Source organism: Carcharodon carcharias, chromosome 1 (assembly GCF_017639515.1).
Source record: "Carcharodon carcharias isolate sCarCar2 chromosome 1, sCarCar2.pri, whole genome shotgun sequence".
Classification (NCBI taxonomy): Eukaryota; Metazoa; Chordata; class Chondrichthyes; order Lamniformes; family Lamnidae; genus Carcharodon; species Carcharodon carcharias.
In genome coordinates this window covers 9,597,226-9,625,012 of record NC_054467.1, presented here as the reverse complement: position 1 = coordinate 9,625,012, position 27,787 = coordinate 9,597,226, and the positions used below count along the sequence as shown (strand labels likewise).

Below are 27,787 nucleotides of genomic sequence, written 5' to 3'. Positions count from 1 at the left end.
CGTAGGTTCATTTATTAAGACTAGGCACATGAGAACGGTTAAACATGGGTATAAGGCTTGAAGTCATCAGAGCTGTGTGTGCTGCACTCTGCTCAAAGCACAAGTGAAACTAAGACTGGATCACATGACACATTTCCCCTCTAGTGATGTCATGCTGACACCTCTTAAAGGCATATTACACACAGGGCTACAGTGAAAGAGCAAGAGGGTGGTACTAATTGGATAACTCTTTCGAAGAGCCTGCATTGTCACGAGGGACCGAATGGCCTCCTTCTGTATTGTATCATACTGTGATTGTAAATGGAATTTGAGATAAAGCACGCGACTGCCCTCAACCCATTTAAACACAAAAGACAGAACTTAAAGGGGCACAGCCTATAAAAAGACAAAAGAGTTGTGGTGACCTTTGTGTTCTCCACAATGCCACTTGGCGGCTTTGTAATGGCCGGTCACAGAGAAATTTTATATCCGTATCTTTTTTCTGTAAACCAATGCAAGTGGATGGACAGAGGAATTTCTCATTTATTATTCCCTGTGGCTTAATCATGAGAAACAAAGCTAGACAGCAGAGGAGGGCCCGCTCACTTTCCTGCATGGATCCTTCTCAGAGCTGCCAACTCTGGTCAGACCTATTCCTGGAGGCCTGCTCACATGTTCTATCCGCTACAGTCAAACAGGTTCCCCAAACCCCCCCCCGCCCACCCCACCCCCAATCTCCTATACTGGAAAACTAATAGAGGTGTTCAACGAAACACGCCATTTTTTAATGCCTCTATGATTTTCCTCCTGGATTTGATCGTGGCAGAGTCTTGCAGGTTAATATTTCATTTTTGGAGACACCAGGACAATCCTGGAGGGTTAGCAACCCTACAGGATGTCGACAGTAACAACTCATATTTATACAGCAAGGGCAGCAGGGGGTTGGTTGTCAGCGGGTAGGCCCATCCATGAGCCTTCCTGCCACAGGCTTACTCAGGTCGGAGGTGGGAAGGACTGCGCCCCCCACCCCCCCCCCCACCCCCAACCATCACCACCAACTCAACTCAAGGGAGGCCATTCAACTCTGGACAATATGACACTGAGCCACATAGGGAGATATTGGGCAGAATTTTACAGCCCTGTTGTGGCGGGGGTGGGGCCGGAAAATGCGGCAAGCCCTTCAAAACTTACTGTCAGATCCCGCCAGCAGGAGGCGCCGTAAAACTCCGCTCGTTAGGTGAGATGACTAAAAGCTTGGCCAAAGAGATAGGTTTGAAGGAGTGTCTTAAAGAGGGAAAGTGAGGTAGCGAGGCAGGGTAGTGGGGTGGGTGGGGGGTGGGGGGGGGGGGGTTGGTGGGGGGGGTGGGGGGGGGGGGGCGGTGGTAAAGAGGTAATTGGGACCTGAGCAACTGAAGGCATGGCCACCAATGGTGGAGCGATTAAAATCGGGGATGTTCAGGAGGCCGGAATTAGAGGAGCACCAAGATCTCAGAGGGCTAAGCAGCTGGAGGAGATGACAGAGATAGGGAGGGGCTCATGCTTTATCTCAAATTCCATTTACAGTCACAGTATGAAACAATACAGAAGGAGGCCATTCGGTCCCCCGCGACAATGCAAGCTCTTTGAAAGAGTTATCCAATTAGTACCAGCGTCTTGCTCTTTCACTGTAGCCCTGTGTGTAATATGCCTTTAAGAGGTGTCAGCATGACATCACTAGAGGGGAAATGTGTCATGTGATCCAGTCTTAGTTTCACTTTTGCTTTGAGCAGAGTGCAGCACACGCAGCTCTGGTGACTTCAAGCTTTATACCCATGTTTAACCGTTCTCATGTGCCTAGTCTTAATAAATGAACCTACGATGTGTTTACCCAATTACTTAAGATTAAGATTAAGGTGAGATTTGAAAACACGGACGAGAATTTTAAGATCAAGACTTTGTTTGGCCAGAAGTCAATGGAAGTCAGCAAATGGAGTGGGGGGGGGGGGGGCCATAGGGGAATGAGGCTTCTTGTGAGTTCAGACAAAGGCAGCAGAATTTTGGATGACCTCAAGTTTATGGAGGGTGGTAGGTGGAAGATCAGCCTGTTGTGCGTGGGGGAGGATTGAGATATAACCGCAATGAACGAGAGCTATTCCCTATTGATTTTTGAACCGGAAAGAATCACAGAGTCCGAGATAGAATTAGACTGGTGTCTGGCCGGAATCAACACTCTCCCTTTCGTAATGTTCTGCTTTGATTTGACATTCTTCACTTCTTAGCTTTTTGAGCGATGCACAATTACCTTTCCTAATAAACAGCTTGATATGTTTTTACGACATGAGGTATCAAGGTACATATTTGCATAATTACTGCTTCATTTTTTTTTAAACTGAAATGGGGCATTAATGTAATTATACCCATTAATCACCAGAGGGTTTATACCTGGACTTGATATTAAAAAAAGTTCTGTGTAACTTCTGAAAACAAGAGTCGCAAAACTGACCTGCATTCCAAGTGGTTCTGCAGATGAAATTTCACAGCCTTTGTTGTGTATTGTGGGTGATGAGCATTTTTGCTTTACTTCATGCTTATTTTCTGAAGAAATTAAGCAACTGCCTGGCAGGGAGCCAAACCAATTACCCTCCCTGTGTTGATGACAAGGAATCGGGAAATTAAAATCCTTTAAATCCTGCCTGTTTGATAAACCAAACTTTGATTATTTACATCACCCGTCCTTCCCGCTAGTGTAAATGCAAGATTAGCTCCGGATTTGCAAAACTAACATTGGCAGTGGATGGCTGAGACCCTAGTAAAAGACCTGAGGCTTTCACTGTGTGGTTGGTAGACCAACTCATCGGCTTTAAGACTTGCTTTTTTGTCCCCTTCTCAATGCAGCTTCTAACGCAATGCACCCGTACAACAGAAAGAAAGTTATGGGGTTTCAGCCCACTTTTGTTGTCCAAGGCATTTCACGGGGCGAGAAAAGAGATGTTGGAAAAGACAAAACATTTAGTGCAGCGCAAAGTCCGATGCATGTATTAGGTGTCAGCAGTGGCTTGGTGGGTTTCACGCTCCTCTCTGAATAAGGCCATCATGAGTTTAAATCCCATCCTAGAGATTTAAGCACAGAATCTAGGCTGATACTCCCCATGTAGTACTGCAGGAATGCTGCGCTGGTGGGTTTGCTGTCTTTCAGATTTGGGGTGGGGGGTGGGCAGGGGGGGGGTGATATAAAATGCAGAAGAGTCATATTGGACTCAATTAGTTAACTCTGTTTCTCCCTTCGCAGACCTGCTGAGGTTTTTCCAGCACTTTCTGTTTTTATTTCAGACCTCCGGCATCTGCAGTATTTTGCTTTGATGATAAACTGAAGCCCAGTCTGTCCTCTCAGGGAAAAGGTCAGATGGCACTTTCTCTCGAAGAACAGCAGTTGGGGCCTCCCCAGTGTCCTGGCCAATATTCATTCCTCAACAAACACCGGTCAAACAGCTCATCTGGGCATCGTCTCACTGCTGATATTGGGATCTTGCTTTGCACACGTTGACCTACGTCACGGCAGCGACTACACTTCAAAAGTGCATCGCTGGCTGTAAAGCAGCCGGTGGTGGGGGGGGGGGGGGGGCCACCCGGAGGTCAGGAGAGGTGCTACACTTCTCGATTTTGTTGAACTCATGAACACGTTTAACGGCACAAATTGCTCTGTCAAAACAGCACATAAAGGAATTTTACTCGAATATGTTAAGCACTGCACTGCTGGATGGGGGTAAGTGCCAAGGTGTTACACACTTAATTAATTCTGAGTATAGAATCACAGAAAGTTAATACACAGATGGAAGCCATTCATCCCATTGGGTGCTATTTAATGTAGGCAACAGGGGACTTGCCCAAGCCTCCTGTCGCCTCTTTACAAGAAGCCACTGCATTGAGTGACAATTGGGCACTTAACTGGGCAGCAGCAGGTCTTCCCTGGGATCAAGGACCCTGGCGCAGAAACCCCGCCCGCTGAGAGCTGCCAGCCAATCAGGAGGTGGCAGCTCTTCATTGCTCGGCAGCGCCACCAGGAGACGGTGGCAGCTGCAGGTACTACACCCGCCCAAAACCCAGGATTGCTGAGGGACCCCCCCCCCGCAGGCACAGGTTAGTGATGGCAGGGGGAGTGTTGCAGGGGAGAGGGTTGGCCGCAAGGACAGGGAGGTGGTCCTCAGCAGGTCCCTCCCTTCCTGATGCCTGGTCCTTCAATCAAGCATCCAGTGCCCCCTCTGGAGCCCACAAGCACCACACACACCTACCCCCCTCCCCCCACCTCACAGAAATTGCTTTTTGGGCTACCCCCCACCCATCACTGGGTTAATACCAGTGGCAGTGGGATGAGGCGTTAATCACCCACGTGAGGGCTTCAATTTAAGCACTGTCCACAAGCCTTCCCTCCCCAGACTTAATCAGCCTGATTAAATGCCCCCCCCCCCCCAAGCACCAAACCCAGCACCAAACCCAGCACGGGAGAAGGCATTAAATTCGGTCCCTTGTATCTGTCTCACTGAATCCAGCCTTATCCCAATTTCCAGCTCTTGCTCTGTAGCACTGCAGGTTCTCGCACCTCAAATGCATATCCAAATGGTTTTTTTTAACTGTAATGAGGATTTCTGCCTCCACCACCATTTCAGGCAGTGGATTCCTGGGTGAAAAAGTTCCTCCCCAACTCATCTCTAATCCTTCTACAAATCACTTCCAATCCATATCCTCTGATTGATCTTTTCACTAAGGGGAACTAGGTTCTTCCTATCCACTCTGTCTGGGTCCCTCATAATTTAAGCGCTTCAGTTAAATCTCCCCTCAGCCTCCTCTGTTCCCAAGAAAGCAGCCCCCACCTGTCCAATCTTACCCCATTGCTAAAATTCGCTATTCCTGGCAACGTGCCCGTAAATCTCCTTTGCACCCTCTCCAGTACGATCGCACCCTTCTCATCATGTGATGACCAGGAAGTGTGTGTGTGAAAGCTATAAAACCACAACCTCTAACATGCCCACAGTTCCCAACTCTGGTCAGACATATTCCTGGAGGTTTTTTCACATGACCTCCAATCACTCCCGCCATTGGTCATCCAACACGTCTATCCTCGTAGTGTCCCTCCGCCAACTGGAAGGCGAACAGGTCCTTCATTATGGGTGATTCTCGACTGTCGGTCCAATGGCCACCCATTCCCCCACGCCCAGCACTTTTTAATAACTGGTAAACAAAATTGCTCAAAGAGTTTCTTTTTTTAAAAAACACATTTTTTTTTAATTGACCCTGTGTCTCTCTCTCTCTCAAAAGATTAACCTTTAACCCCTGGAGACTTCAGGGCAACCGTGGTAGAGGTTGGTAACCCTGGCAGAAAATGTTGCATCGCATTTTTTTTTTTGCACTTTGTCCTGGCTGGTATTGGTCACCAGCTCAGGGGCAGCTTGCAGGTTCTCAACATTAGCCTGAGAGATAAAATGGACAAGCTAGAAGCAACTCGCTCTCAGGTGCCTTCACTGTCTCTATACCATGTCCTTCGCAGCAACGTACACCCACCTTGCTAAACCAGAAACGCGCACCACATACATGGCCCCGAGAGCAGCATTCTGTCGTTATTAATTTGTTCTCCTCCTAGTTGCCACCTTCAGACTGCTTGACGCACAGGAATTGATGGCAGGAAACCAGCCGGGAGCAGCAGTGATATCACACTCAAATCGGAATGCAAGATTTGACCCAAAGTTACTCACTGCCTCCTGCCTGTTCATTTTACCTTCCGAGTCCATTCTTACAGAGACTTGTGTTTCCTTCGTTTTTTTTTACTTCAACTTAAAATACGTTTGCAGCTTTCAAGGAAATGTGTGTTTTGATTATTCTTATGCACAAAAGGCAGGATTGCTTGTACTAGAGGAGGGTTCCAGGTTCTGCTTTGTGTGTAAAGCCTGCCCCCATGTGGAAACCGCTGGGATTGCTGCTGATGAATTTTGTGAATCTCAGCTCCCAAGGCTTGTGGGACAGCAGGATGAGTTGGCTGTGTACTATAGCAGCATAGAGCCAATTCTGCAACCTGCAAGTATCACAACATATTTAAGATCATATATTTTACACCCGTACATATTGACACACATGGAAACATAGAAAATAGGACTCGGATATGTATGCACACATAGACTCACACGTAAAGCCACCTACACACACTGTACCGAGTTGTTTGGATGATTCTCTGCCTGCTGTTTATGGAAATCTTAGGAATAACTCACAGTCATAAATGTTTACAGTGTTCCTGTCTCTTTCACTCAAGGATCCTGGAACTTCTGCAACACGGAGACCTTGACATCCTGAAGCACAAATGGTGGCCCAAGACAGCGCAGTGTGACATCTACTCCTCATCCAGAGCTCAGCAGAAAGGCAATGCCTTTGACCTGGCCAGCTTCGCTGGTGTCTTCTGCATCCTGGCTGCCGGCATCATCCTGGCCTGCCTCATAGCCATCGTGGAAAACTGGTGGAACAGACGGAAAGGATCCCGCGTCCCCTCGAAAGAGGTAAGATCCTGCGGTGGTCATCACACATCGCCTTGGGCGACGAGTAACAGGATTAAAGCCTCTCCGCACCAATATGAGATACCCACTGCTAATCACCTAAGGGTTTCGTTTATACAGGCTGAACATCGCAAAATTATATAGCTTCACATACTCAGTGCAGTGGCTGTCAGCCTATAAAACAAGCAAAACAACAACAAAAAACTTGCATTTATATAGCGCCTTTAAGGCAGTAAAACATCCCAAGGTGCTTCACAGGAGCGTTATGAAGTAAAATTTGGCACTTAGGGAGATACAGTGTCAGGGGCGGCCAAAAGGTAGGTTTTAAGGAACATCCTAAAGGAGGAAAGCGAAGCAGAAATTAAGGCGGACAGGATCCAGAGTTAGAATTAAAGGGATTAGATTTAGATCTAGGAATCAGAGTTTAAGACCCAGGCAACTGAAGGCACGGCTGCCAGTGGTGGAGCGATTATAATCAGCGCTGCGCAAGGCACTGCCCTGTAGAACTGCAGAGATCTCAGAGAGTCGTACAGCTGGAGGAGGTTACAGAGCTTAGAAACAAGGGTCAGAATTTTAAGAACAAGACAGAGGCAATATAAGAGTAACCAAGTCCCTAAATTTCATTAATGTGACAAAGTAAACTTGAAGATTTCACAGAAATTACTGAAAAATTATATAACTAAGCACATAGACCCAAAGGGCTCTCATGCGGTGTTACACATGGGGAGCTGAGATCTGGTATTGGGGAGCTGGCATTGTGGTATTGTCACTGGGCTCATGTTCTAGGTTCAAATCCCACCACAGCAGACGGTGAAACCTAAATTCAATTCAAATCTGGAATTAAAAGCCTAATGACCATGAAACCATGGCTGATTGTCATAAAAACCCATCTGCTCCACTAATGCCCTTTAGGGAAGGAAATTGGCTGTTCTGACCTACATGTGACTCCAGACCCACAACAATGTGGTTCACTCTTATCACCCCCATGCTTGCTGACTTACCATTGGTGCTCAGTTAATCAATGATTAGATTTTAAAATTCTCATCCTTGTTTTCAAATCTCTCCTTGGATTTGCGCCTCCCTATCCCGGTAATCTCCTCCAGCCCCAAAATCCTCTGGGGTATTTGCATGCCTCTAATTCTGGCCTCTTGAGCAGCCCTTATTTTAATTGCTCCACCATTGGTGTCTTCAGCTGCCTGGACCCCAAAGCTCTGGAATTCCCTCCCAAAATCTCTTCACCCCTCTACGTCTCACTCTCTCTCCCTCTCTCTCTCCTCCTTTAAAACCAAGCTTTTGTTCATCTGCTCTAATATCTCCTTATGTCGCTTGGTGTCAAATTTTATTTTGCAACAGTCCTGTGAAGCGCTTTGGGACATTTTTGCAAGTCAAAAGTGCTATATAAATGCAAGTTGTTCATGTTGTTGGTGGGGTCCTGTGTTCTCGCACTGGTGAGGGAGGGAATCTAAGATCTGATTGAATTATGGAGGACTACACTGAGGTATGGTAGTACTGGGAGATGGAATGCTGCATTGGCACATGTGGGGATACCAGAGTCTGTCAAAACGAGAAGAAAGGGAGAGGGGAGAGAAGGGGAAGAGGAGAGAAGAGGCAGAGTAGCCCAGGTCTAGCAACACTAGTTTATAGAGTTCAGTGCAAACATAAATTCATTGTTTTGCAATTGGTTCTTGTACACATTTTTTCTGTTTCTCTCTGGCGCTCTCTGTATCCCCTAACTGCCATTACGTGCAATTATTGCATTTTCTAAGAAGCAACAAAGCAACTAGTGCTAATTAGAGCCTCTCTGTTTGTCTGGGAAGTTCTCAAAATGAAACACTTTCAGAAGAAAATTCTGTGGAATATCACTGACTCTCTCTTTCTCGCTTTTTCTTTTCTCTCACTCCTGTTTGATTGTACCATCACATCTGGGGAAAAAACGCAAATGGAAAGATTATATTTCAAAGTTTATTTAACAAAACCTACCCAAATTCATCATCCAGTTTGTAATCAAGCTGTTTATCAAAATAGTCTTGTGGCCAAACACACAATTTAACTTTCCCACCAAAAAGGTTGTCTTATGAGGAAAGGTTGGAAAGACTAGGCTTGTATCCACTGGAGTTTAGAAGAGTAAGAGGCAACTTGATTGAAACATATAAAATCCTGAGGGGTCTTGACAGGATGGATGTGGAGAGGGTGTTCCCTCTTGTGGAAGAATCTAGAACGAGGGGGTCACTGTTTAAAAATAAGGAGCCGGACATTTAAACAGAGATGAGGTGAAATTTTTTCACTCAGAGGATGGTGAGACTTTGGAACTTTGGAAAATGTGATGGAAGCAGAGACTTTGAATATTTTTAAGGCAGAGGTGGATAGATTCTTGGTAAGCAAGGGGATGATAGGTTATCGGAAGTAGGCGGGATGTAGATTTCAGGTTACTATCAGATCAGCCATGATCTTATTAAATGGTGGAGCAGGCTCGAGGGGCTGAATGGCCTCCACCTGCTCCTTGTTCATGTGTTGGTAAAAGAAAAGGTTTATACAATCTATACTGGATAATTTGGGGGAAAATCTTACAAGAGTGGTAATCTGTATAGTCTGCCCCTTTTGAGGTGGGTCAGTTTCCCTCAATTTCACCCCTCACACACAAACACAGCTTCTCAAATTAAAATGACAATTCATATAAAAAATGCGAGTAAAGTTCTCGAGAATAGTTCCCCAATTTTGAAAAACAACCAGATACAATTGGAAGCCAAAGAGCAAGTTCCTGGCACGTAAGCTGAATAAATGTTGCTAATCCATCCATGGAGCAGGTCCTCATGGTACATACCAGATATACTTAGAGCCTTGAGGGTCAAGCCAAAATAGCTAGTCAAACTTGGACCATTTGGGAAAACCAAGACCTTTACCTCAGGTAAAAGCTCTGAGGAAGAGTCATGCGGACTCGAAACGTTAACTTTGTTTCTCTCTCCACAGATGCTGCCAGACCTGCTGAGATTTTCCAGCATTTTCTGCCTTTACCTCAGATGCTGGAGTTCTTAATTATTGAGAAAAAGAAACGGTTGATGATATTTCTTTTAAAAAAATATCAAGCATTTTGGCTGATTTGATTAATTCACATTTTTTTTCTCTCTCTTCTTGACTGGTCATTTAGGATTGGCTGTTATGATAAGTCCTTAGGCTTTTTTTTTCACTTGTTCATAGGATGTGGGCATCGCCGGCTAGGCCAGCACTTATTGCCCATCCCTAATTGTCCTCGAGAAGGCAAAAATTAGCCACCTTCTTGAACCGCTGCGGCCCACGTGGTGTAGGTACACCCACAGTGCTGTTAGGAAGAGTGTTCCAGGACTTTGACCCAATGACAGTGAAGGAATGGTGATATAGTCCCAACTCAGGATGGTGTGAGACCTGGACAGCAACTTGTAGGTCATGATGTGCCCAGGCACTAGCCGTTCTTGTCTTTCTAGGTGATCAGGTTGCAGGTTTGGAAGGTGTTGCCAAAGGAGGGTCATACATACTGCTGTCACTGTGTACCAGTGGTGCAGGGAATGAACGTTTAAAGTTGTGGATGAGATATCAATCAAATGGGCTACTTTGTCCTGGATGGTGCCAAGCTTCTTGAGTGTTATTGGAACTGCATTCATCGAGGCGAGTGGAGAGTATTTTATCACATTGCTACACTGTGCCTTGTAGATGGTGGACAGGGTTTAGAGAGTCAGGAGTTACATACCCCAGAATTCCCAATCTCTGACCTGCTCTAGTAGCCACAGTATTTATATGTCTGGTCCAGTTAACTTTCTGGTCAATCTGGATGGTGGGTCTTCAGTGATGGTAATGCCATTGAAAGTCAAGCGGAGATGGTTAGATTTGCTCTTGTTAGAGATGATCATTGCCTGGTACTAGTGTGGTGCAAATGTCACTTGCTCATCATCAGCCTAAGCCTGAATGTTGTCCATGTTTTACTGCATGCAGGCATGGACTGCTTCAGTATCTGAGGAGGTGCAAAATGAACTGAAAATTGTGCAATCATCAGGAAACATCCCAACCTCTGACCTCATGAGGGAAGGACGGTCATTGATAAAGCAGCTGAAGATGGTGGGTACGATGCTACACTACACACTCACACCAAACAGTTACCAGGCAATGACCACCTCCAACAAGAGAAAATTTAACCCTCTTCCCTTGACGTTCCATGGCACTGCCGTCGCTGAATCCCCCATTAACAAGAACTTGGGTTAACCACTGACCAGAAACGTAACTGAACCAGACATATAAATACTGTGGCTTCAAGAGCCGGTCAGAAGCTGGGAATTCTGTGGTGTGCACCTCATGTCCTAACTCCCTAAAACCTGCCCACCATCTATAAGGCACAAGTCAGGAGTGTGATAAGATGCTCTCTCGAGGAACTGTTGCACCAGTATCCTGGAGCTGAGATGATTGGCCTTCAACACCCACAACCATCTCCCTTTGTGCTAGGTGTGACTCCAGTCAGTGGAGAGTTTTCCCCCTGATTCCCATCGACTTCGATTTTGCCGGGGTCCCTTGATGCCACACTCAGTCAAATGCTGCCTTGATGTCAAGGGCAGTCACTCTCACCTCACTTTTGGCCCAGATTTGGACCAAGGTTGCAATGCAGTCTGGAACTGAGTGGCCCAGTTGGAGAGCTGCTCATGTCCCGGCTGCTTTCCTCGTTTTTGATTCGCAGGTTACCTGCCTCTTCCATCCTGATTTGTTACTGGCTTTCCACTGAGTCATAAGGGAAGTGCAGCAGCAGAAGTGTGACAACAGGAAGTAGATGTGGCAAACAGGAAGTGCAGAAAATGCGTGCTGGACACAGGACTTTACACACACATTGCTACACTGCTGATTAACCATATGAAGCCAACAGTCAGAATGCAGCAGCCCTACAAATTAATTTAACTTGTGGACTTCTATTACCTTATAAGCTGAAAAAGCAGAATAGTTAATTGCCCAGAGTGTGTCAGTTGTGCCCTGAGGTGATAAGGAGATAAATCAAAGAAGCTTACACCTTACTCAGAAAAGTGGCAGGCCTTGTGCTCCTTAGCTACGCAACTTTCACTTAACAAAGTCAATCAGTATCATTGCCTGTTTTCTTATTCTTTCATGGAATGTGGATATCTTTGGCAATGCCAGCATCTGTTGCCCATCCCAAAATGCCCTTTCAGGGCAGTTGAGAGTCAACCACATTGCTGTGGGTCTGGAGTCACGTGTAGGCCAGACCAGATAAGGATAGCAGATTTCCTTCCTTAAAGGACATCAGTGAACTAGGTGGGTTTTACCACAATCAATGATCACGTCATGGTCACCATGACTGGTTCTAGCTTTCATTCCAGATGTTTTTGTTGTTGATTAATTAATTGCCTTTTTAAGTTCCACCAGCTTCCATGGTGGGATTTGAACCCTTGCCCAGAGAGCTTTAGCCAGGAGCCTGTGGGTGACAAGTCCAGTGATATTACCTCTAGGTCACCATCTCCCCCTCATATCTGCTCATCAGTTATGTTTTAGCCACAACACAAGCAACACTCTCAGGCAACACTAGAGGAGTCCAGTTTGACTTTTACATACCAGCCTGTCTCACTTTCCTGCGTGTGTGATTTTTAGGCCTGCGCCTTATTTAGATCAGGCTGGCAGGCTTCTGCATGTCACCTCGTTGCAGCTCTCTTGTTCAAGCTTGGCCAATATTGGGCCACCCTGTCCAGCAGCAAGATAGTAACTGCAGGAGGAGGTTACAATCATAGAGTGACAGTCGTGCCCATTATTACTGCTCGTGCTGCCTTGGATCAGCGGGTTGTTCAAATTTGATTCCTTCTGTTTAACCTTTGAAGTATTACTCGTTGGCTCCCATTGTCAATTCACAGTGTCTGAGTCTGGAGGTTGTAGGTTCCAGTCCAGCTGTGGCAACTTGAGCATCATCTAGGCTGATGCTTGAGGTGTTGTACTGAGGGAATGGTGTTCTGAAGGGGGCTTTGTTTTTTTGGATGAGATGTTGAACCAAGGCCCATCCTCTCTGGTGTATGCCAAAGATCCCTTAGCATTCCGTAATATCCAGCAGTGACTTTGATCCCTTCTTAACAATGGGCACAATATTTGGTTCCATCTCCTTTGGTGGGACAACATTGATTGACGGGGAGTGCCCACGCAAAAAATGCAATACCTGCCCCTTCACTTCCTCTCTCCTCACCGTCCAAGGACCCAAACACTCCTTTCAAGTGAAGCAGCATTTCACTTGCATTTCCCCCAACTTAGTCTACTGCATCCGTTGCTCCCAATGTGGTCTTCTCTACATTGGAGAGACCAAACGTAAACTGGGCGACCGCTTTGCAGAACACCTGCGGTCTGTCCGCAAGAGTGACCCAAACCTCCCTGTCGCTTGCCATTTCAACACTCCACCCTGCTCTCTTGCCCACATGTCTGTCCTTGGCTTGCTGCATTGTTCCAGTGAAGCCCAACGCAAACTGGAGGAACAACACCTCATCTTCCGACTAGGGACTTTACAGCCTTCTGGACTGAATATTGAATTCAACAACTTTAGGTCGTAAGCTCCCTCCCCCATCCCCACCCCCTTTCTGTTTCCCCCTCCCCTTTTTTTTCCAATAAATTATAAAGATTTTCCTTTTCCCACCTATTTCCATTATATATAAAATAAAAAAAAACCCACTAGAGCTATACCTTGAGTGCCCTACCATCCATTCTTAATTAGCACATTCGTTTAGATAATATCACCAACTTTAATTTTAACACCTATGTGTTCTATTGTACTATTGTCGTTGACATCTTTTGATGATCTGCTTCTATCACTGCTTGTTTGTCCCTACAACCACACACCCCCACCCCCCCCCTCCACCTCTTTGTCTCTCTATCTCTCCACCCCCCACACACACACCTTAAACCAGCTTATATTTCAACTCTTTCTTGGACTCGAACGCAAGTTCTGTCGAAGGGTCATGAGGACTCGAAACGTCAACTCTTTTCTTCTCCGCCGATGCTGCCAGACCTGCTGAGTTTTTCCAGGTAATTCTGTTTTTGTTTTTGATTGACGGGGAATGTTTTTAATAGACGTGCCAAGGCCCATATTGTTGTTTGGTTACTGCCGATGCCCTGCATTCCCATTTGCCGCCTCATCAACCATCACCACCACCCTCCCAGCCCTGTGGAATGGCTTGCATTGTCTCAGACCCCCACAGCTCACTAACACCACTAGAGGGCAAAGGAATCCTGAAGCCCGATTGTGGGCTGGTTTCTATGGCTATCAGCATACGTCAGAAATCAAACATCCACTGAAAGGATCACAACCTCCTGTTAACACCAACAGATATTATAGACCAGATCAGGAAATGGTAGAAGGGCTCGACCTGCCTCTAGCCTAACCTTGAGCTGCTTGATGACAGAGTTCCTTTGTTCAACATTATTATTTATCATCTGGATTTTATTCAAGAAATAGAAAGATTTGCATTTCTATAGCACTCTTCACAACCTCCAAATGTCCCAAAGTGCTTTACAGCCAATGAAATACTTTTTGAAGTGTAGTAACTATTAGAATGTAGAAAATGCAGCAGCCAATTTGCACACAGCAAGCTCCCACGAACAGCAATGTGATAATGGCCAGATTTTTTTGTGTGTCTATGATGTTGATTGAGGAATAAATATTGTTCAGGGCACTGGGGAGAACTCCACTACCCTTCTTCAAAATGGTGCCATGGGATCTTTTACCTCCACCCAACCAGGCAGAAGGGGCCTCAGTTTAAAGTCTCATTTGCAAGACCACACTTTGACAGTGCGACACTCTGTCAGTACTGCACTGGAGCATCAGCCTTGATTTTTGTGCTTAAGACCTGGAACGGGACTTGAACCCAAACTTTGTGTTGTAGAGACAAGTGTACTACCTAATGAGCCACAACTGGGACAAAGTTAGACAAGAATATTCAGGGTTTGGAACCGAGGTGGGTAAATGGAGTTAGGGTACAGATCGGCCATGATCTAACTGACTGGTGACACAGGTTTGAGGTGTTGAATGACCTACTCCTCTTCCTGTGTTCCAAGGAGTGCAAAGTGCATCCATAAAAACTTATACTTATTTTCCGTTCATACTTCCGTTGCATTCTACAATAATAACCTTATTCACTGGAGAATGAGGCCCTCAGACTTCCATTATTTATGATTCTCTTGTCAATAGGGGGTCATAAACAGTGCTGCCTGCACACTCTAACTTTTTGTTCTGATGTATCTTCTAGTAGGCACCCTTAAGGCTGTGCTGAGAATTTTTATTCTACAATCAGCTCTGTCACATATTCAGAGATGCTTTTCATTGTCAAATGAATCAATTTACTTCTTCGAGGTGCCCTGAGCCTTTAGTGACAAGACTGTGAATTGACAATGAGAGCTGACAACTGATGCTTGAAAGGTTAAACGGAAGGAATCAAATTTGAACAAGGGGTTCACAAGAGTAAATTATGCTTCAGTGCGTCAGGAAACAACCCCCAGGAGATTAAGTTCCTCTTTGTGGATTGAAGCCACATTTTTAGTCCTTATTGTTCCTGAGCGTGTCTATGTATCTCGCTGTTGGGTTAAGCTTAACTTGGCGTAAATTGGGTCAGAATGGGTTTGGCGGTCTCGCCACCTGCTTAAACCAAACGCAGCAGGCCCCTGCCCTTTTGAAAGATGTTCATCTCTGGGAACAAAAGAGTCTGTCCGTTTCAGACACTAGGACCATTTAAGTATGCAAGTTAGGATCCCAGGACTCATGATTGCCGTCTTATGTTGGAAATAGTCGGAGCCAAAGAGACTCAGCCAAAAGTAAGTTTGAGATTATTCTTGTCAGGTAAGAGAAAGAAAAAGCCTTGCAGTTATATAGTGACTTTCATAAACTCAGGACATCCCAAAACATTTTACAGTCAATGGAGTAAAGTAACTAAAGTGCTGTCACTGTTGTAAAGTAGGAAATGCAGCAGCCAATCAGCACACCGCAAACAGCAATGTGACAGTGACCAGATAATACGTTTTTACCGATGTCATTTGAGGGATAAATATTCATCGGGACAATGGGGAATAACTGCCTTGCTCTTCCTCAAATAGTGCCGAGGGATCTTATACATCCAGCTGAGAGAGGGTAGATGGGACCTTGGTTTGGTGTCCCACCCAAAAGGCGGCACCTGCAACAGTGCAGCATTACGTCAGTGCTGCACCGAGGTACCAGCCTAGACTTTGGCCTAAAGTCTGAAGGCTTTACCACTTATGCAGTGAGCTGTCAGTGGCCTAGTTTTTTTTTCTCTTGGCTTCATCAATGATCCAACTGGTAATGTCAAAAACAAGGATCCTCCTTACTGGGTTTGAACTCTGGTTCATTTCTAATCTCAGAAAAGAATGACAATCAAATCCCTGGACACAGTTGAAGACATTTGATGGCACTAATTAAACAGTGTCCATATTAATCCTTAGTATTGAAAAGAACAGGTCAATAAGGCAGTTAAGAAAGATTAATTGCAATGTTACTCCACCCCTCTACTCTGTAGGGATTGCAATTTCCATTCAATTACAAATACTCAGGTCTCTGACCCGGTAATTAAATTCGATCCACACTGCAGTGTGCAAATCTGGCAAAGATAAAGGTAGGCACTGGGACAAAGGAGAATGGAAAATCTGCCCCACCTATCACACAGCAACATCCGTGCTCAATGGTAGAATATTGAAGCCCGAGTTGGCGAACTAAAGAACGAAATCGGGGGGGTCTCACCCAGGATCGTAACATAATTGGGGGTCTGGATGGAGACCGTAACAACGCGGACTGCAGCGGTTCAAGAAGACTGCACCAGCTTCTCAAGGGCAATTGGGGATGGGCAAGAACTGCTGACCTTGCCAGCGATGTCCGCATCCTGTGAACGCATTAGGGAAATTATTTAATTTTGTTGCTTTGTTTTAAAAATCAGTTTGGGTGCCTTTCCTTCCCCAACCTTTTGAAGTTATAGTGTTATCGACCCATAACAATGGCTGTGAAGATCAGTGGCTTTGACACATTCAACAAATGGATTTGTTTGTATAGTGTATGGAATAAAGCAAAATAACAGGATATTAGAGGAAGGACATCAAGGTATTGGAAAGGGAACAATGAAGGATTAACTGCACCCCATAGCATACCAGTATATAATCTCTCATGGCCTTTCTGTGTTACCAGCCCTGCTTTCAGTAGGATCTCTGAACATGGATCTATTGTTACATAATTAAAAAGCACACCAAATTGCAGATGGATTTTATGCGTTAGATAATGCACATTGCACAATAATGCACATTGATATGGGAAACATGTATAATGAGAACCGATTCTAATTTGAAAACCTAAGGTCAATACTGTTAACAAGAGCTCCAAGCCAGCTGGTGAAGTCAAAACCAGTGTTTCCTTACTGAGAGAGTTTATTGAATTTGTTCAGTCTCAACACTCCTCTCTCACACCCAGTGTCCCAGCTGTCCCCTGTTTATATGTACTGAAAGTATTTAATTAAACAATGCCCTCCACCTGTGTATCCTAACAATGTAATTAACAAACTATTAACAAATAACACTATAATTTCAAAAGAGATGTACTGCAGCAACTCACTAAGGCTTTTTCAATGGTATCTTCCAAACACGTAATCTCTACCACCTAGAAGGACATGGGCAACAGACTCACAGGAAAACCACCACTTTCAGGTTCCCCTATAAGTCACACACTATCCTGACTTGGAACTATATTGCCATTCCTTCACTGTCACTTGGTCAAGAGCTTGGAACTCTCTTCCTAACAGCACTGTGGATATACCTACACCACATGGACTGCAGTGGTTCAAAAAGGCAGCTCACCACCACCTTCTCAAGGGCAATTAGGGGTGAGCAATAAACGCTGGCCTATCCAGCGATGCCCATAATGCCGTGAGTAAATAAAAAACAAGTATGGAGATCCAGTGGCAATGAAGGAAAAGTGATATGTTTCCAAACCAGGATGGTGTGTGATTTGGGGGTGAATTGAGTGGGAAAACGGTGAGAACAAGGGGAAGGGAGAGGGGATAGGAATGAAGCAACAGCTTTATGCTATGATTACTTGTCACAGTGACTATCCAGTGAGCCGGTGGACACAACACGTTGGTACAATTTTTTTGCCCATTACTCTGTCTCAACCATTTGGTTGTTCATTAGTAGCACTCTCACCTCTTGGAATCAGAAGGTCATAGGTTCAGGTCCCACTCCAGAATGTGACATCCTGTGCACTGAAGGAGTGCTGCATTGTCAGGTGAATTGCTAAATTGAGGCTGCTTGGGGTCATGTATAAGATCTCATTTATCTCTCAACCAACATCACTAAAACAGATTAACTGGCTATTCATCATGTTGCTCCTTGTGGGATCGCACTGTGTGTAGATTCCCAACCTACAAAGCCACTGTGGCAGCAGTTTAAAAGTAATTCATTGCCTGAAAATTTCAAGCAAATGCAAATTTCTTTCCTTCATTGACAAAGGAAAAATATGTGTAGGGGTGAAATGTATCTTCAGTGTGAGTGTAGAACACACTAAAGCGAATCCACAGCCTGCCTTACACAACACCCAAATGTCTTTCAATGGCTATTGAATTCACGGGGAACAGAAGCTGGACATGGATAAAAGGTATTGCAATCTCACTGATATCCATTTTGCATTACATATCAAGTTATCTTTCCCCAACCATTTAGGTGCCTCAGCTGTGGCTCACTTGGTAACACTCTCATCTCTGAAGCAGTAGGTTATGGATTTATATCCAGCTCCAGAGACTTGAGCACAGAAATTAAACCTGAAACCCCAGTACAGTACTAAGGGAGTACTGTATTGTCAGAGGTGCTATCTTTTGGATGAAAAATTAGATCAACTACCCTCTCAATTGGACATAAATCCCATGGCAATATTTTTTCAAATGAGAGCAGGGAAGTTTTCCTTGGCGTCCTTGTCAATATTTATCCCTCAATCAATATCACAAAAATAGATGATGTGGTCATTTCCACATTGCTGCTTGTGGGAGCTTCCTGTGCACAAATTGGCTGCTGCATTTCCTACATTGCAACAGTGACTGCTATTCAAAAGTATTTCGTTGGCTGTGAAGTGCTTTGGGATGTCCTGAGGTTGTGAAAGGTGCTATATAAATGCAATTTTCTTTTATTATTCATAATAAAGTAAGTCCTCAAAATGAAGCTATGATAAGTAAGGTTAATGAAGTACCATGCATCAGCCTTTACTAAAATAAGATTTAACGTGAGTGTTGAGACTCAAAATATCCTGGTTTAATAAACTTTAAATGTTAGAAATAAAATAGCATGGGAGAGTAGAGTCATGATTGTATCCTGCAGCTCAGTACAATTCATTAGCTTATGATTTACATATACCTCTGGCGGTTACAATTTACTATTTTTAATAGATTATTCACCAGAAAATGTGCATTCAAAGATTAAACAGAATCATTTGTCTGCAATATAAATTCACTTGTGAAAAGCTCCACTTGTGTTAAATCTAACTCAAGTTGACACACCAGGGAAAAGACAGCCTGTAAAATGGGATCAGACATCCCCTATTAACCCATTCATGCATATATGACCTTTTTTAATACAATTCATTTGGATGGATTAAGATGCATGGCGTGACTAAAAATAACCCCTAAAGCTGTTGCTTCAGCACTTAGTAGATAAAGAAGCCAAAGTGCTCACCTTGTATTGGAGAGGAACTGAATCAGTCTATGGAGTCTCAGTGAGGTTACCAAAGTGCAGGTAGAGAATGCAAATTCCATACTTTCCTGCTTTCTCTGGGGTACATGTTCAAAGAGAACACAGGACAAGGATAAGGCTGGAGTATTGGTCTGTCCTGCAATCCTTTCAACATAAGGACAACAGGAGGAGGCCTTTCTGCCCTTGCGTTTTTGTTCTACCATCAGTCAGATCCCGATTGGTCTATTCCTCAATTCCACTTCCTGGCTTCACTCCTATGCTTTGATACACTTACCTACCAAAATTTATCGGTCTCAGTTTTGAAAATTGTAATTGGCCTCCCCCAAAACGACCACCCCCAAACCACACCCCCCCAACCAGCATCCACAGCCTTTTGGGGAAAGAGACTTTGAGATTTCCACTTTACTTTGTGTGCAAATATGCTTTCTGATTTCATTTCTGAATCGTCTAGTTTGAATTTTACAATACAAAAACAGAATTATCTTCAGTTCTGTTGAAGGGTCATGAAGACTCGAAACGTTAGCTCTTTTCCTCTCCGCCAATGCTGCCAGACCTGCTGAGTTTTTCCAGATAATTCTGTTTTTGTTTTGGATTTCCAGCATCCGCAGTTTTAATCTTTGAATTTTACAATTGTGCCCCCTTGCACTGTATTCTCCCACCAGAGGAAATGGCTTCTCCCTGTCTATCCTATGAATCCCTTAATCATTTTAAATTTCTCATTTGGATCACCTTCACTACCTCTACTCAAGGGAATACAAGTCAATTGTAAGCAACCTGTCCTCATAATTCAACTTTCACTGATAAGTGGCCAGTAACATTCGCACCACACAAGTGCCAGGCTATGACTATCTCCAACAAGAGAGAATCTAAACATCTCCTCTTGACATTCAATGGCACTACCATCACTGAATCCCCAATTATCAACATCCTGGGGGTTACCATTGACCAGAAACTTAATTGAACCAGCCATACACAATACTGTGGCTGCAAGAGCAGGTCAAAGGCTAGGAATTCTGCAATGAGTAACTCACCTCCTGACTCCTCAAAGCCCGTCCACCATCCACAAGGCATAAACCAGGAATAAGATGGAATACTCCCCGTTGGCCTGGATGAGTGCAGCTCCAACAACACTCAAGAAACTTAACACCATCCAGGACAAAGCAGCCCATCCACAACCTTAAACGTTCACTCACTCCACCACAGATGCGTAGTGGCAGCGGTGTGCACCATCTACAAGGTGCATTGCAGCAATTCACCAAGGCTCTTTCGACAGCACCTTCCAAACCTGCCTACTCTACTACCTCGAAAGGTGAGGGCAGCAGACACATGGGAAGACCACCACCTGCAGGTTTCCCTCCAAGCCACACACCATCCTGACTTAGAAATATGTCGCTGTTCCTTCACTGTCACGGGGTCAAAATCCTGATACTCCCTTCCTAACAGCACTGTGGGTGTACCTATACCACATGGACTGCAGCAGTTCAACAAGGTGGCTCACCACCACCTTCTCAAGGCCAATTAGGAATGAGAAACAAATGTTGCCCTTTCCAGCAATGCTCACATCCCATGAAAGAATAAAAGATTGTGGTTTTATTGTGGGTTGGCATAAAACGAAAGCGTCACTTGGATACTATTGAGGTGCACCAGGTTTCAAAGTAAATGTGAGAGGCTTGAAGCATATGCCATGTTTCTAAGGCTTTGATTCTCAGATAATTAATGATTTCACACTGATCCAACTAATTTGACAGAGTCCAGGCCATTGAAACTGATTGAATCTGCCTTGTCATGTGGATGTTCAAGATCCCATGTGTTTGTTACTTGGAAAAACCCAGGGAAGTTATCCCCAGTATCCTGACCAATATTTGTCCCTCAACCAACATTGCTAAAAACAGATTATCTGGTCATTATCGCATAGCAGTGCGTAGATTGGCTATCACATTTCTCACATCAATAACTGTACTTCAGAAGGTACTTAAGTGGCTACAAAAGCCTTCAACTTGTATGGAGTCATGACAGTGTGCATGCATAACGTAAAAGAACATTTTACAAGTGCAATCTTTATGGGATGTAAAGCAAGATGTGGTGACAAAAGGTGGTCATGGTATGAAATTTCATCCATTTGGCCGGAATCTGTTTTGAGTCTTGCCATCTTGCCACACTCATTTTATTTTTTCATTCCCAGGATGTGGGCACACCTGTTGGTTAGCACATTCAGTGATGCCCTGCAGGAATACAGCAGGGAGCTGTAACCCAATGCAGGGGTATTGAGGGAAGGGAGAGTTACTGCTGTTCTGCCCACCCTTTGGCACCACATCTTGTCTCACACATCTTTAAAGAGTCTCACATATCTAAAAAACATGTTCACTACTGAATGTATCTATCAGCATGTATCTCCAGTTGAAAGCTTTTGCAATAGCTGATATTTAACTTTGCAGTCTGCTTTAACCAAAAATGCAGCAAGCATAATGGGGGTTTATGTGAGCAGGAAGACCCTGTGCAAGCCGCATCATTGTCTAAAGTGTAGTAGCAATGGCACAAGGTGCCACTTCTAGAACAGGCCTAATCCACACGTCCCTTGAGGAGCTGTCCCATTACTGCCAAAAGCTTGCTTCCAAAATCAAAATTGCTCACTGATTCTATTGAAAGTCACCCAGAAGAGAGGGGGAGGTGGTAGCATAGTGACATTGTCACTGGACTGGTAATCTAGAGACCCAGGGGAATGCTCTGGGGAACTGGGTTCAAATCCTACCACAGCAGATGTGGAATTTGAATTTAATAATCTGGAATTAAAAATCTGATAATGACCATCAAACCATTACTGATTGTTGTAAAAACCCATCTGGATCTCTGATGCCCTTTAAGTAAGGAAATCTGCTGGCCTACATGAGACTCCAGACCCACAGCAATGTGAATGCCCCCTGAACTAGGGCAGTTAGGGATGGGCAATAAATGCAGACCTGGTGAATGAATAAGAAAAAAAGATTCCAGAAAAGGGGTTTGCAGGTTCCAATACCTTGGTTCCCAGGCTTGCTGCAAGTCTTGGCTCTCTAACCTCTTTCTGTTTTCTCTCACGGACAGGACGATAAAGAGATTGACCTGGAGCATCTCCACAGGCGAGTCAACAGCCTCTGCACAGATGATGACAGCCCCCACAAACAGTTCTCCACCTCGTCCATAGACCTGACTCCGCTGGAGGTTGACACCATCCCATCGCGGCAAGCCCTCGAGCAGATCAGTGACTTTCGAAACACCCACATCACCACCACCACCTTCATACCAGAGCAAATCCAGACTATAAGCCGCAGCCTGTCCGCTAAAGCCGCCTCCGGCTTCTCATTCGGGCCAATGCCTGACCATCGAACTGGCCCCTTCCGAAGCAGGGCACCTAATGGTGGCTTCTTCCGAAGTCCTATTAAAACCATGTCCTCAATCCCTTATCAACCAACTCCATCAGCTGCGTACAGCCTCAACAATGACCCTGATCGAGGCACCTCCATATGAATGTCTCATCTTTTTCCAATCGGGACTCAGTTTGTGAGACGATAGATTTCATGGTAGTTCTAACCTGGACGTAACTTTCTTTGTGTGTTTTTTTTAAATAAAAGGGCGGGGGGGGGGGGTGGTGTCAGGATCTTAGTTACAGCTTTCTCAAATATAATCGCAATAACTCCAGCCTGTTTGACGCAAGTATGTTTCTTTCTGCTGCATTTGACTTCAAGGCTTTTACTGCTGACAGTTTCATGTGTTATTTCATATTGGACCAAAGGCACAACCTGCTATTAAAAATAAAGAACATTCAGGCTGCAAGTTCAGGAATGCTATATTTTATAGGGTACATATATATGAAGCCATCCATGTGATTGTAGAGATATTTCTGGCATCATGTTGCAAAAAAAAAATTAAATATGACGCGTGTGTGGTCCCTGTATAATTTGTTTTTTTTAAGAATAATGAAAGCTCTGGAAGGCTGTATCCTATGCAGATGTTTTCTAATGTACAGTCTAGGTTAAATCTGCAGTGTTCACACAAGGCCAGTTTTGGCACATACTGGCAATGATTCATTGGTCCCTTTCTCTGAGGTCTTACTAAGTGCGGTATTGCAGGATTATGAATATCATAAGTTCACTTATGGTGGGTGCATTCGCTCTTGTTGCTGGGAAAAGTAAAATGCCATTGGGCATCTTGAGTTCATTGTTGCTCTGTAGTAATGCTTAGAGACAGTCAGTGGCATACATTAACTCTTTAGACTAGGGAGTTATATTTTAGTAACCTCATTACAGGATCATATAAATTTTGTAAGAGTTGCATTTAAGTTTTAAAAAGGGCAGGATAATTAATTATTTTGTTGATAATAATAGCTAATAGAATAGGAAGACACCCAAAGATTTAACAAAAAGAAATCCCACTTAAGTTTTATCTAATTTAACAGAGATTGAATTTAAATTTGTAACAATCATATACTCATTACAGCACAGAAGGAGGCCATTCGGCCCTTCATGTCTGTGTGGGCTCTTTGCAAGATCTCTCCAGTTGATCCCATTGTTCTGCTCTTTCCCCCTAGTGTCTCCTCTTCAAACATGCATTCAATTACTGTTAAATGTGGCCTTAACTTTATAAACAGAGAACAAATCAAACTGAAAAAGTTGTCTATTAGCTGCCATTCAACGCAAAAATAACTGGAGACATTTGTATCACATGAGGTGGAATATAAATCACTGCTTGCATCGTTAAAAGCAACCAGTTTTTTTTTAAACTTTAAAAAGTAATGCATCTATCACACGAAATTCTTCCATCAACCGGTTGATCTGAAAATTGGACCATTTCGCGCCTCGAGAGACAATGAGCGGGCACTGGAACTTTATGCATCCGCCTAAATGCAAGTGCATATTTGTAGGGAGGTTCACCAATGTAACTGCTTCGTGCTGACATTGAAAGACAAGTGCAGGCGACCCTCAGAAGCTTTTTTTTTCTCTCCCTCTTAAGTTGCAGCTTTAAGCGGTTGGGTAATTAGTCTAGCAGTAATCCAATTGTAACTTCAATATATTTTGCAACAAGTTGAGCTCCCTCGTGAGAAATGATAAACACGCAGAGGCAGGTGACTGGAGAAGCGGACGCCACTTCACAACCAGCTGTCTTTTAGAAACACTGTAATTTTGTCAAAAACAAATAATTGATGAGAGATTCGTGGCGAGTTTTCCTTATCTTTATTAAAAGAATATTTTTGTTAAGAAAAAAAATCGAAAAAGTGGTAGGTAGAAAGCAGCTACATTTTTTTCTGTGTGTTTGATATCAACATTAGGTGTGATTTAACTCAGACTCAATAACGAACTGAGAACAAAAAAAAAATTGGCTCATGGCTGTTCCCTCTGGATTCCTCTTGTTCAACACAACTGGACTCATATATAGAAGTTATATATTTTGATGCTAATTCCTCTCTTTTACCTGTTCTGAAATAGCGTCTGATATAGTTACGTTTCTGGTTTGTAAAATACAATGTCTACAGTGTCAGACTACACTCATTTTTACCACGGGACACAGTTTATAGAAGAGGGCGAGTTAGTGGGAAGCATGCCCAACTTGTCTAAACCTTGTAACACTCAAGTTTCATATCAAAGGATCGTTATGGATTTTCGTTTGGACGCAATATATAGGGACGAGCCAGATTACAATAATTTACTGGGTTAGAAAAGGAACCATAGTTAACCATAAACAATATTTATAGGCCTATTTTGATGTAAGTGTTGCATATAAAGAACACTTTTTCGGGGTGGGTGGGGGGAAAGGGGACCTCTGTTGCAAGTGGCAAAGCTTTCTGTGTATTATTTGTCTAATAAAATTGTTTCTTTTTCTTGCATGGTCTTTTATTCATTATTTAAGATCAATCCAAGATAGGTTATCGGGTCAAGACAATGACCCCATATGTCAAGGCTCCAGGAAAATGCACAGGAATTACAAATTAATCTGCGGAATGCTAGAAGCGACACAGGAGAACAATCATAGGAGCGTTAAAAAAAGTGTTATTTTGTTGAAAACATTTAGTAAAAAAAAAAAATTGGAGATGGTGCGGGTGGGGGTTGTGATGAAGAGCTGTTTATTTGTAGTCAGGAACAATCCAAACACAAAATGAAGAAGCTGAACGCTTCCCAGTTGGTCCAGTTAGCACAGGGAATGATGTGTCAGATGTTCAGTATAAGGAGTATGTGGGCAGGAAGTTTGAAGGTGGCACGTCAGGTCATGAATCCTCCAGCACTGCATGCTGCCAGAGTTAGCAGTCCCACACATACACTACTGTAGCCTGGGTGCATTTAGCTTGGCTTCTGGGCCTATAATAATATTGTAATGGGACCAGGAGTTAAATGCCATGATTTTTTTTCTTTTTTATATTTACTTATGGAATGTGGGCTTCACTGGCTGGGCCAGTATTTATTGCCCATCCCTAGTTGCCCTTGAGAAGGTGGTGGTGAGCTGCCTTCTTGAACCGCTGCAGTCCATGTGGTGTAGGCACACCCACAGTGCTGTTAGGGAGGGAGTTCCAGGATTTTGACCCAACGACAGTGAAGGAACGGCGAAATCAGTCAGGATGGTGAGTGACTTGGAGGGGAACTTCCAGGTGGTGGTGTTCCCATGTATCTGCTGCCTTTGTCCTTCTAGATGATAGTGGTCATGGGTTTGGAAGGTGCTGTCTAAGGAGCCTTGGTGTTGGGGAGGGAATCCCAGGATTTTGAGTCAGCAACAGTGAAGGAATTGCGATATAGTTCCAAGTCAGGATCATGAGTAACCTGGAGGCAAAGTTGCAGCTGGTGGCGTTCCCATGCATCTTTTGCACTAGTTTTTGTTGTCGATGGAAGCCTTGGGTTTGGAAGGTGATGTCGAAGGAGCCTAGGTGAGTTCCTGCAGTGCATCTTCTACATGGTACAGATTGCAAATACGGTGGCCTGGAGGTGGAGAGAGTGAATGTTTAAGGTGGTGGATAGGTGCCGGTCAAGTGAACTGCTTTGTCCTGGATGGTGTTAAGCTTCTTGAGTATCATTTGAGCTGCACTCATCCAGGTAAGTGGAGACTATCCCATCACACTCCTGACTTGTAACTTGTATATGCTGGAGTCAGGAGGTGAGTTACTCACTGCAGAATTCCCAGCCTCTGACCTGCTCTTGTAGCCAAAGTATTTATATGGCTGGTTCAGTTAACCTTTTGGTCAATGGTGTACTGTTGCAGAAGTGTGTGTCAGTTATTTTGAAAAAAAATGTTGCTAATTAATGCCTGTTTTCTTGTGCCAATTTCAATTCTGTGGTGTCTGGGAAATTAACGCTTTCCTTGTGTTTTGTAGCTTTAAGTTTAATGGAGGGGTGATGATTATTGAGGATGTTGATAAATTCTTCTAATTCTGCTTCTGTATGACTCCGAATAGCCCATAAGTCAACACAAATACAGAAGGTATTTTGCTACTTTGCGACTGCATCACCTAATAAAAGAGTTAATGAGAAGGAAAAGTGAGTCCATGAAAAGCAAAACGTAGGCGCCAACAATCAAAAAGTAGCCTTCAAGAAAATCTCAAGAACAGCCCTTGAAAAATAATTTTTTTTTATTCATTCAGGGGATGTGGGTGCCACTGGCTGGGCCAGCATTTATTGCCCATCCCTTGTCGCCTTTGAGAAGGTGGTGGTGAGCTGCCTTCTTGAACTGTTGCAGTCCATTTTGACCTCCTGGTGCTTTTACAAGTTGTTGGCTAAAAGCACAATGCACCAAAGCTTTTTTTTTAATTCTTTCATGGGGTATGGGTGTCACTGGTAAAGCTAGCATTTATTGCCTGTTCCTATTTGCCATTGAACTGAGCATGCTAGGTCATTTCAGAGAGGCGGTTAAGAGTCAATCACATTGCTGTGGGTCTGGAGCCACATGTAGGCCAGACCAGGTAAGGGTGGCAGATTTCCTTCCCTAAAGGATATAAGTGGACCAGATGGGTTTTTATGACCATTGATGATAATTTCATGGTCACCATTGCTGAAGCTAGCTTTATATTCCAGATTTATTAATTGGATTCAAATTCCAGTCGATGATGCTGTACAATGGTGGCAGCTGTTTAGGGTTTTGTCACATGCCCCCCCTACACAGTCACTGGTCCATCTTCCAAGTGCCCTGCCTTCCAACAGCCAGTTCTTTTGACTCTTTTCGTTACAAACAGTTGGGTTAATCTTGGTTGCTGGTGAAACAATCTATCCTCCCCATTTGCATATTCTTACAACTCATAAATAAAAATGTTCAAAAAAATTGAAAAAAATGAAACTTTTGTAATGACCCTTTATTTTTTCTTTTCTCCTGGGTTTTCCTCACTGCAGCACCCTGGAGATCAATTTTCAATCCTAAGATTTAATAAGTCTCAATGTTCAATCAGTATTTGGATAAAAAGTAGGCATATGCTGTGGTGTTTCTTCATAAGTTAGCAAGCTTCTACAGAAAGGCAATATAAAAAGCACCATTCATGACCTCAGGACATCCCAAGGTGCTTTACAACCAATAACATATGTTTTAATTGTCAGAAACTTGGCAGCCAATGAGTGCACAGCAAGATC

At 44.0% G+C, this 27,787-nt stretch overlaps 1 protein-coding gene across 1 annotated transcript in view; it reads left to right on the top strand.

The window, feature by feature from the left end:
• Nucleotides 1–22,718, top strand: part of grid2 (glutamate receptor, ionotropic, delta 2) — a 995,712-nt gene extending 972,994 nt beyond the window's left edge. The window contains exons 15-16 of the mRNA XM_041192382.1: nucleotides 6,257–6,497; nucleotides 22,296–22,718. Of these exons, the coding sequence (XP_041048316.1) occupies nucleotides 6,257–6,497; nucleotides 22,296–22,718 (664 nt within the window). The remainder of the gene's footprint in view (nucleotides 1–6,256; nucleotides 6,498–22,295) is intronic.
• The last annotated feature ends 5,069 nt before the right edge of the window (nucleotides 22,719–27,787 follow it).